Source organism: Periophthalmus magnuspinnatus, chromosome 16 (genome assembly GCF_009829125.3).
Source record: "Periophthalmus magnuspinnatus isolate fPerMag1 chromosome 16, fPerMag1.2.pri, whole genome shotgun sequence".
Classification (NCBI taxonomy): Eukaryota; Metazoa; Chordata; class Actinopteri; order Gobiiformes; family Gobiidae; genus Periophthalmus; species Periophthalmus magnuspinnatus.
The window spans coordinates 31,677,135-31,688,272 of NC_047141.1; the positions used below are offsets into that span (position 1 = coordinate 31,677,135).

The following is an 11,138-nucleotide window of genomic DNA, read 5'->3' on the forward strand; positions in this document are numbered from 1 at the left end:
ATGCGTCAAACTGATTTTCACTCAGGATCACATCAGCAAAATGTTTCCGTCAAGGGCCCAATGTCTTGTTAATTTACTATTTCTGGATTTATTACAAATTCAAGTCACAAATATTTTACGTGCATTTGCCCTGATGTGAAAATACGTTTGTGTAACTGCGTATTTCCCGATAAACTGCCATTTTTAAAAGTGTGTAACTGGTCGGGGCACACCCACTCACACACACACACACACACACACACACAGACGGTCATATCTTTTAATTCAGCTTCTCGCGGGCCACATAAAATGACCTGACGGGCCACATTTAGCCCACGGGCCTTGAGTTTGACACTTGATGGACACTGTGCTGCAACTACGTCCTCACGGTTTTCAGTCTACGCACATAAACAGGCAAATATTCTGTCTTTATTTTTATTTTTCATCATCTTTTCAGTCTGCAGATGTTTTCTCGACCAGGATGAGATTTTGATTCTGATTTTTTTTCTGATTTTGATTCTGATTTTGATTCTGATTCGTCACAGTAAACGGTTGAGGGTCATTAAAGTTTATTTTTGAGAGTCCAGTGGAGAAAAAAAACAGTGTTATATAAATTTGACTACTGTATTTTGTAAATCTCCAAAATAAAATAGCATTAAACTGAACTTAAAAAAACTAAAATAATACTAATATTTTGTTTGTATTTGTTTGTGGACTGGCCCCGCCTCTCGACTTCACTCTCGTCTCTCGTTGGTGTTTTTCAGACTCAGGGCGGAGCGTCGTTCTGGTCCAGTCCTCACCTGAGACGCAGAGACATCAGAGACGCAGAGACGCAGAGACGCCCGAGGTGAGTCTGGAACCAACACAGCACTTTATAAAACTACATAATACTACATAAAACTACATAATACTACATAAAACTACATAATACTACCTAATACTACATAATACTACATAATACTGTACTTTACTGTCTGTATATAAACTTTACATTTAAATCATTAAGTTAGGAAATCAGTTAAACGCCTTTTTTGTGTCTGCTTTAGTCAAAATGTGCGTTCTGAGTAAAATTTTTTAATATATAACACATATTTTAACACTTTTTTATATTTTTTTATTAAATTCTTAAATGTGTCCTTGTTCATGAAGTATAAACTCTAAAAAAAAAAGCAGTTTTTACAACTTCAAACCTGCAAAAAACGAACTGACCGACGCCGAAACAGATCCATTCTCTATAAGACGAACTTGTAAATGAGGGAGAATATAATGTTTAATTAAAATTCAAAAACATATTTACGATAAACAAGTGAATACACTGGATTCGACATCTCGTTCGTTTTCTTTTTTGATTTTGTTTCATTTGTTTTATGAAAAGTAATAGCGTTTCGTCAGTGTAAAAGTGAAACATTTGCCTCTTTCTCACAAAAAAACACGGACAGTTCCAACGTTTTGAATCCAAACGTGACGTATGTTTGAGACTTTAGCTCAGATGAAGCCGTCAAGAAGCAAAACGGACTCGTCTTTTTGTTGTAACGTCACATTTGATAAAAAGAACTGAACATTCTGAAGTTTTTGTTTGTTCACGTCGCTCCGGAGACGACGCCTTTGACTCAAACGTCGTTCCATTGTTGTGGTTCTAGACTTGGTTTTTAAAGACTTCAGCTCTTTTCAAATTCGACTTTCTCTCTTCGTTACTCACTTTTTGGAGCTTGACGGGCGAAATTTACTGATGTACTGTGTTGAATTTCTTCTTTAATCGTATAAATATCGGTTTTATCGGTTTTGTCTCCACGTCCGTTGCTGATTCTTCCAGCTCTTTTATGTAAATTAAAAACCGTATTAACATAAGTTTTACAAGCTCTTCGCTCACACTTCAGTAGATTAAATATGGAACAATCAGTGAGTTATACAACAAATACAGCGCACTCCTGTTTAAAAGGCTCTTTGACCTTTGACCTCATGGAACACAGTTATGACCTGACGTATTTTTATTTTTATTTCTTTGATCATAACACCTAAAAACCCCAAAACTCATGTGCTCTTTCTTTTTCATCGGCAAAAATAATGTATTTTTACTACTGAGTTTCATACGTTTATTTTTTGTGATATTTAAGGACAATTTATTCGAATAAAACCTTTTTTTTATTAATATTATTCTTTCTCTACAGCCTCTAGACCATCGTTCATGTTTATACTGAGTTAAACAAAATTAACGTACACCTTAATAATAAAAACACTCATGCAGCAGCATTAATATAAAATGAAAAAAGTATCGGCCCGAAGATTGACCCTTGGGGCACTCCATGGACAATTTTCACACATTTGACTAAATTTTGTCCATTTCAACAAACAGATTTTTATCTTTTAAATAACCAAAGTGCCACAGCTTTAGCGACACACTTAAATAAATATCATGAGCTGTTTGTCTCAGTATTTTCTCAGATTACTCCTATAATATTTGAATTTACGCGACCCCGTTTTTCATATATTTTTATTTCTACAGGGAGAGCCCAATGAGCGTACCCCGTGTAAATATAACACTAAACAAAACAAACAAATATATAACTGGGTCGCTCCGTTTAAAACATTAAAAACAGAAGCAGGTACAAGGATAAATGTTTATTTTCAGATTTTTAAAGAGAATAAATGGATTTTTTACCTGTTTTAGTTCTAGCGCGGACAGTTTTTAGCCGTAGACCTTCATGAGATCTTGGATTAAAAGTTCCCGTGTCAAAGTTCAACAAACAAGTGAAATAAACACATTTTATTAACACTTTTTAAACATTATTCTCTTCTGAAACAGCGATGTCCAGTTTACGTTTTCATAGACTTTTTAGGTGTCGCTTTCTTGTCTCCATGGCGATCGACCATTTTAATGCCATATTCTTGAACACTTGAGGCAAAACATCTCCGTGAAGACAAGCAGCTGGTGTTTTTTTTTGTTTTTTTTTGTTTTTTGAATGCGAAATCAACTTTTACCACTTTTAAAAACACTGATTCTGTCTCCAACTTCAAACATTTCTTTGTGCCTCGAGCTCGACACAGATTTGAACGTAGATCCGTACGTCTCGTAAAAAAACCACAGCCGCGTTTGCCGCTGCGCTGTGGTACGCTCCTCTCTTCTTCTTCTTCTTTTTCTTCTTCTCTTCTTCTTTCTTCGCTCTGTGTTTCGTGGAACAGAGGAAGAGGGGGCAGAGGTGGAGACGAGGAGGAACGGGAGCCAAATCTGCGCCTCAAATCTGATCCCTGGCGTCGTGCGTTTGTGCGTTCGTCTGAAGCCCACCGCACGACGCCTCCTCTCGTCTTTTTGTCTTCTTTTATCTGCTCAAATCTCTCTCCATCTAAGACCACCACAAAACCAACCTGTGCTTCCTGTGCAGCTCCGTAAGCCCCTTTTAGGCGACTGTACTGGGAAGTGTGAGCGCTCGGAGTCAAACGCGTGACACAGGGACGTCTGGAGATGTTCACATGTCCCAGAATTTAACTTTAAATAAAATTACTTTGGATTAATGCACACTGTGTGAAAAAGACTGGCCCTCGTTCCCAAAAAACGAATGTAAAGAGTCGCCCAAAAGTCACTGACAGCTGAAAAAAACTCATAACTCTTTTGTTTCTAAATATTTTTCTTTCATTTTTCCAGAGCCTTTAGAACGACTCTTCCCACATTAATCTGAGCAAATTTAGCACCGAGGAATGAACCCTCATTGTACAGTGGAACTTTGAGTCACATGGGTCAAATTTGACCCAATACCAGAGATGCCCCGAGCGTAAACGTCATTAAAGGAATAATAAGTGTTTTTCAAAGACAGGGGGCAGTATGTGATCTCCACAGACCTGACTCGTCCTGATTTCTTCCTGTGGGACGATCTTAAAGAAAAGGTGTTTGTGAATAAACCTCAGACGACTTAATAAACGACTTAAAACGTGATATCGAGGATCAAATAAGAGAAATGAGACGGAAATGCTTTAAATATGACGTAAAGTGAGTTGGATCGGGCTGTTCAGGGACAAACCGAACATTTTTACTTCCCCGAGTTTAAGTCGTGATAAGTTCAAGTGTAAGTGAACAATTATAACCGTATATATCGCCAAAATTCTCAGAAGGTTCAGTTTATCTACGGCTAAAATTTGGTGAGTTTAACTTAAGAATTATAAGAGCGACTGAAGATTTAAAAGTGTCAGTGACTTTTGAGCCGCTCTGTAGTTGAGACCCATTTTAGACCTGGTTTAGTTCTGATTTGAATCTCAACAAGCCCCAAGATTGTGTCCACAAATCGACTTCGTTCATCTTAAATGTTTAAATATAATGATAATAATAATTAAAATTCATGTCAGTTTTGGTTTCATGAAGATAGGAGCAGTAACGACACAAATATGAACCAAAAACCAGGTCAAAACTGCATCAAACAGCAAATTCTAACGTAAAATCCAGACCTGCCAAGTGTGTTCAGGGACAAACACAAAATGGTGGACACTTTTAAGCATTATTTTTACTTTTTCCCCTAGTTTAAGTCGTGATAAGTTCAAGTTTAAGTGAACAGTTATAACCGTATATATCGCCAAAAATCTCAGAAGGTTCAGTTTAACCTACTGCTAAAATTTGGCGAGTAAAACTTAAGAACTATAGGAGCGACTGAAGATTTAAAAGTGTCAGTGACGGCTGGAGACACGGTGAGGAGAAAATCAGTCCGTCAGTCTCGAACGACGCGTGATCGAGACAAACATTCGGCGGATTCATAATCGAGGAGTAAACATATCTATAACAAGCCCAATAACGTTCTACACCGATAAAAAACCCGGCTGTTCCATCGTGAACGTCCTGTACGAAGAAAAACAAAAGTATTTATCCGCGTAGGTTCGTTTAAACTTTAAAAACAGGAGCAGGTGTGAGTGTTATTAAAGTGGATCAGTGCGTCCTTAAACTCCACAGCTGTTTTTTATGTACGTTTTTAATCTTTGTACATTTAAAACACGATATTTCTGTTCGTTTCAGGTGAAGATGAGCGGCGCTGGAGTGTTCCTCGTGCTTTTCTTCGTTGGCGTTTGTGCCGCAGGTGAGAAAAAGACGACGATTTTAAAGCAGTAATGTTAGAGTTAGTGGGATCGTGCGAATCTTACGGCGATAAATGTCTCCAGAGAGAAATACACGTATAATAAAAGTGCTGTAGATGCGTGAGGATAGATCAGGCACCAAAACCAGACGTTTGCAACAAGAAAAACAATAGAGACGAGACTTTTATAGAGTTTAAAATGGTCAGGAGATGCTGCGTTTTTACACGGATCGGGAGCTCGTTCTAAAGTTTCGAGGCCATGACGGAGACGGTCCTGACGTCTTTGGTTTGGAGACAAAATGGAGGAACGTTCAGGAAGTTCTGTGAAGAGACAACAGATCAGATGATCATCATCTTTTAGAAAAAAAATAACCAAAAATGTCTCAGTTGTGCAACAAAAAAGTCCACAGGATAAATACTGACCCCAAAAATCTGTTGTTCCAACTTATATATATATAGAACGATATGTTGATATAGTGATTTATTTATTTATTCATTTAGTTATTTATTTTTCTTGTTTATTTATTCATTCATTTATTTATTTATTTTTCTTATTTGTTTATTTATTTATTTACCTATTTATTTATTCATTCATTTATTTACCTTTTTATTTATTCATTTATTTGTTTACCTTTTTATTTATTCATTTGTTTATTTTTTCATTTATTTATTTATTTTTTCATTTATTTATTTACTTATTTATTCATTTATTTGTTTACCTTTTTATTTATTCATTTGTTTATTTTTTCATTTATTTATTTAGTTATTTATTTACTTATTCATTTAGTTATTTATTTATTTATTTATTTATTTATTTCGAGCTCAGGTTCACCTAAAGCACGTCTCATAATCTGTTTTCTGTCTTATTTGAGTGAGAAGAAGAAAACTTGTCAGTCCCACCTCTGTTTTCCATCAGGACAAAAATCAAACACTTTTTTTTGTTTCTTATTCAGTTTAAGGGAAAAAAAGAGAAAAAGAAAGAGACAGAAAAAAATACTTACTATAAATGCAGACAAATATAAACACATAGACTCAGTTCATAACAATAAAACTGTATCAGCCCAGAGAGTCTTATTTATATAAAAACTTACATTTATGACACTTTGGCGTTTTTTTTGTTGTAAATCCAGAGTTTTTCCAGTTTCACTCCAGCCACAAAAACTTTTACGAGTCGTTTGAACATGAGGTAGAATAAAATATAAACATATCCTCTCAAATGATAAGAACAAAACACTTTTACACGTTACTTGGTCATAACTTATTTAAGACTTTGAATAAAACAGTTTAATATTTTACAAGATCAGGACATTTTAATAGTTTGGACTGAATGAAAAGATGAAAAGATGTGAGTGTCTAGAAAAACAAACGTGTGACTCGTTTTTACAATAAGAATAACGGGTTAGTTTATTTATTTATTTACGTATTTATTTATTCATTCATTTATTTATTTGCTTATTTATTTATTCATTCATTTATTTATTTACCTTTTTATTTATTCATTTATTTATTTATTTATTTACTCATTCATTTATTTACTTATTTATTTACTTATTTATTAATTTATTTACGGTAGTTATTTATTCATTCATTTATTTACTTATTTATTCATTTGTTTATTTACTTATTTATTCATTTATTTATTTATTTATTCATTTATTTACTTATTTATTCATTTATTTATTTATTTACTTACTTATTTATTCATTCATTCATTTATTTATTTACTTACTTATTCATTTATTTATTTACTTACTTATTCATTTATTTATTTATTTACTTATTTATTTATCAGCCCAGAGAGAGTCTTATTTATATAAAAACTAGAAAAACAAACGTGTGACTCGTTTTTACAATAAGAATAACGGATTAATTGATTGTCAGCGTAATTATTTCCCCATATTTCAACACAAAACATGAAATAACAAAAAAAACAGTGAGAAGTTTAGTGATTATTGTGACTAATATAGAGAATTCTGTCCTAAAAGTCACATCTGGATCTGTTAAAATGAACTTTTGGTTTGATTTCATTAGATCTGACGAGTAAAATAATGGATTTTTTGGATTAGATTTGTTATTTTAAGTCTAGATTTCCTGTTTTTCTTATCTTTATTTATGTATTTTTTCTATTTTAACTACAAAAAGTCTCATTCCGCTGCTCGATCATTTCACTTCAGATCAGATTTTCTTCCGTTTTTACTCATCTGGGTTTGACTTTTTGCAGTTTTTGTCCTTCTGTCTTGTGTTTTTAAATGTTTTGCTTCTCGTTAGCTCCTGAGAAGCTCGTCTACGCTCAGCTGGGACGTGATGTTGAACTGCGCTCGCCGTTTGGAACAGACAAGTACGTGACCTGGTACATCGGGGGGGCAGACGTCGCCTGGTCCAACCCGTCTGGAGGGAGAAAGATATTAGAAACAGGTAGAAACATGTTTGTGGTTTATTAATAATCGTGTAATAATCGTGTAATAAACCGTTAAACCTGTTTTTTTTTTTACAGAATGGCGCCCTCGTCTGGAGTTGTCGTCCAACGGGCTCGTCATAAAGAACGTGACCCGCGGGGAGTTTGGCGCCTTCAGCTGCGTCGCCAGAGACAAGAAAATAGAAACGGGACGACAGCTTTTCAAACTGGTTCAAGTCGAAGGTAAGAGACGAAAAACATGTGACAAAGTGAGTTTTTGTCCAACAGAACTGTCCCGAGTTTGTTTAGTTTAGTCGTTCAGTTCAGTTTATCTTTAATTTAAAAGCCAGAGATTTTATTTGATTCATCTGGTTTAGTCCTGGTTTAGTCCTGGTTTAGTCCTGATTTAGTCCTGGTTTAGTCCTGTTTTAGTCCTAGTTTAGTCCTGGTCTAGTCCTGGTCCAGTCCTGGTCTAGTACTGGTCCACTCCTGGTCCAGTCCTGGTCTAGTCCTGGTTTAGTCCTGGTTTAGTCCTAGTTTAGTCCTAGTTTAGTCCTGGTTTAGTCCTGGTTTAGTCCTGATTTAGTCCTGGTTTAGTCCTGTTTTAGTCCTAGTTTAGTCCTGGTCTAGTCCTGGTCCAGTCCTGGTCTAGTACTGGTCCACTCCTGGTCCAGTCCTGGTCTAGTCCTGGTTTAGTCCTGGTTTAGTCCTAGTTTAGTCCTGGTTTAGTCCTGGTTTAGTCCTGGTCCAGTCCTGGTCCAGTCCTGGTCCAGTCCTGGTTTAGTCCTGGTTTTGTCCTGGTTTTGTCCTGGTTTAGTCCTGGTTTAGTCCTGGTTTAGTCCTGGTTTAGTCCTGGTTTAGTCCTAATTTAGTCCTGGTTTAGTCCTGTTTTAGTCCTAGTTTAGTCCTGGTCTAGTCCTGGTCCAGTCCTGGTCTAGTACTGGTCCACTCCTGGTCCAGTCCTGGTCTAGTCCTGGTTTAGTCCTGGTTTAGTCCTGTTTTAGTCCTAGTTTAGTCCTGGTTTAGTCCTGGTTTAGTCCTGATTTAGTCCTGGTTTAGTCCTGTTTTAGTCCTAGTTTAGTCCTGGTCTAGTCCTGGTCCAGTCCTGGTCTAGTCCTGGTTTAGTCCTGGTTTAGTCCTAGTTTAGTCCTGGTTTAGTCCTGGTTTAGTCCTGGTCCAGTCCTGGTCCAGTCCTGGTCCAGTCCTGGTTTAGTCCTGGTTTTGTCCTGGTTTTGTCCTGGTTTAGTCCTGGTTTAGTCCTGGTTTAGTCCTGGTTTAGTCCTGGTTTAGTCCTGATTTAGTCCTGGTTTAGTCCTGTTTTAGTCCTAGTTTAGTCCTGGTCTAGTCCTGGTCCAGTCCTGGTCTAGTACTGGTCCACTCCTGGTCCAGTCCTGGTCTAGTCCTGGTTTAGTCCTGGTTTAGTCCTAGTTTAGTCCTGGTTTAGTCCTGGTTTAGTCCTGGTCCAGTCCTGGTCCAGTCCTGGTCCAGTCCTGGTTTAGTCCTGGTTTTGTCCTGGTTTTGTCCTGGTTTAGTCCTGGTTTAGTCCTGGTTTAGTCCTGGTTTTGTCCTGGTTTAGTCCTGGTCTAGTCCTGGTCTAGTCCTGGTCTAGCCCCAGTCCTGGTTTAGTCTTGGTCCAGTCCTGGTCCAGTCCTGGTCCAGTCCTGGTCCAGTCCTGGTCCAGTCCTGGTCCAGTCCTGGTTTAGTCCTGATTTAGTCCTGGTTTAGTCCTGTTTTAGTCCTAGTTTAGTCCTGGTCTAGTCCTGGTCCAGTCCTGGTCTAGTACTGGTCCACTCCTGGTCCAGTCCTGGTCTAGTCCTGGTTTAGTCCTGGTTTAGTCCTAGTTTAGTCCTGGTTTAGTCCTGGTTTAGTCCTGGTCCAGTCCTGGTCCAGTCCTGGTCCAGTCCTGGTCCAGTCCTGGTTTAGTCCTGGTTTTGTCCTGGTTTTGTCCTGGTTTAGTCCTGGTTTAGTCCTGGTTTAGTCCTGGTTTTGTCCTGGTTTAGTCCTGGTCTAGTCCTGGTCTAGTCCTGGTCTAGCCCCAGTCCTGGTTTAGTCTTGGTCCAGTCCTGGTCCAGTCCTGGTCCAGTCCTGGTCCAGTCCTGGTCCAGTCCTGGTTTAGTCCTGATTTAGTCCTGGTCTAGTCCTGGTTTAGTCCTGTTTTAGTCCTGTTTTAGTCCTGTTTTAGTCCTGTTTTAATCCCGGTTTAGTCCTGGTTTAGTCCTGGTCTAGTCCTGGTCCAGTCCTGGTCCAATCCTGGTCCAGTCCTGGTCCAGTCCTGGTCCAGTCCTGGTCCAGTCCTGGTTTAGTCCTGGTCCAGTCCTGGTTTAGTCCTGGTCCAGTCCTGGTCCAGTCCAGGTCTAGTCCTGGTCCAGTCCTGGTCCAGTCCTGGTTTAGTCCTGGTCCAGTCCTGGTCCAGTCCTGGTCCAGTCCTGGTCCAGTCCTGGTTTAGTCCTCTGTGTGTCCAGTGGTGGTGGACCCTCCGGTGCTCGTCTCTGGACAGTGGTTGTCTCTGAGCTGCAGTGTCCCAGACCCTGGCCACGCCCCTCGTGTCCACTGGGTCGGTCCAAAGGGACAGACGCCTGAGACGAGCGGAGGCGGAGCCAGAGTCAGGACGACGGCGGATCACAGCGGAGACTGGACCTACGTCCTGACGGACCAGAACGAACGGACGACAGGAACCGTCAACGTCAGGGTCATAGGTCAGTGCATGTTTCAGCTTAATGGACCAGGACTGGACCAGAACTAAACCAGGACTGGACCAGGACTGGACCAGGACTGGACCAGGACTGGACCAGGACTGGACCAGGACTAAACCAGGACTGGACCAGGACTAAACCAGGACTGGACCAGGACTAAACTATGACTAAACCAGGACTAAACTATGACTAAACCAGGACTAAACTAGGACTAAACCGGGACTAAACCGGGACTAAACCGGGACTAAACCGGGACTAAATCAGGACTAAACTGGGACTAAACCGGGACTAAACCAGGACTAAACCAGTACTAAACCAGGACTAAACCAGGACTAAACTAGGACTAAACTAGGACTAAACCAGGACTAAACCAGGACTGAACCAGGACTAAACCAGTACTAAACCAGGACTAAACCAGGACTAAACCAGGACTAAACTAGGACTAAACCAGGACTAAACCAGGACTAAACCAGGACTGAACCAGGACTAAACCAGGACTAAACTATGACTAAACCAGGACTAAACTAGGACTAAACCAGGACTAAACTATGACTAAACCAGTACTAAACCAGGACTAAATCAGGACTAAACCAGGACTAAACCAGGACTGGACCAGGACTAAACCAGGACTAAACCAGGACTAAACCAGGACTGGACCAGGACTAAACCAGGACTAAACTCTGTCCTTCCTTGTGTTCTTCCTGGTGCAGACCTCCTTCCTCTTGCTCCTGTTCAGACCGTCTTCACCTCCTCCTCGTCTCCGCTCCTCGTCCCGTGCTCCCTCGCTCCCGGCGCCTCCTGGACAGACGTCAGGTCCAGGGGCGTGGTCGAGGTCGGCTGGAACTTCTGCCCAAACGTCTGGTGCGATAAACCCAGACTCCTCACGCTGTCTCTGGAGTCTAAACCGACCTGGACGACGGCGGCGAAAGGCAGAGCTCGGCCCAAACACGACCCCGGCAACGGCGACCTGTCCCTGGGCAGAAACGTGGGACGAGACGGGGACGCCGGCGCCTACGAGTG

General features: G+C 39.8%; 1 protein-coding gene across 2 annotated transcripts in view; it reads left to right on the plus strand.

Annotated features, from left to right (window-relative positions):
* Positions 1 to 767: 767 nt before the first annotated feature.
* The window catches only part of cd4-1 (CD4-1 molecule), a 17,900-nt gene continuing 7,529 nt past the window's right edge, over positions 768 to 11,138 (plus strand). Inside the window, exons 1-6 of one of the 2 annotated variants that reach the window (XM_033981571.2) lie at positions 768 to 826; positions 4,973 to 5,033; positions 7,299 to 7,445; positions 7,525 to 7,668; positions 9,888 to 10,121; positions 10,829 to 11,138. The exon at positions 10,829 to 11,138 is cut by the window's right edge and continues 62 nt beyond it. In XM_033981571.2, the coding sequence (XP_033837462.2) occupies positions 4,979 to 5,033; positions 7,299 to 7,445; positions 7,525 to 7,668; positions 9,888 to 10,121; positions 10,829 to 11,138 (890 nt within the window). In that variant the 5' untranslated portion in view covers positions 768 to 826; positions 4,973 to 4,978. The remainder of the gene's footprint in view (positions 827 to 4,972; positions 5,034 to 7,298; positions 7,446 to 7,524; positions 7,669 to 9,887; positions 10,122 to 10,828) is intronic. The other variant, XM_055227684.1, reaches the window with a different exon arrangement.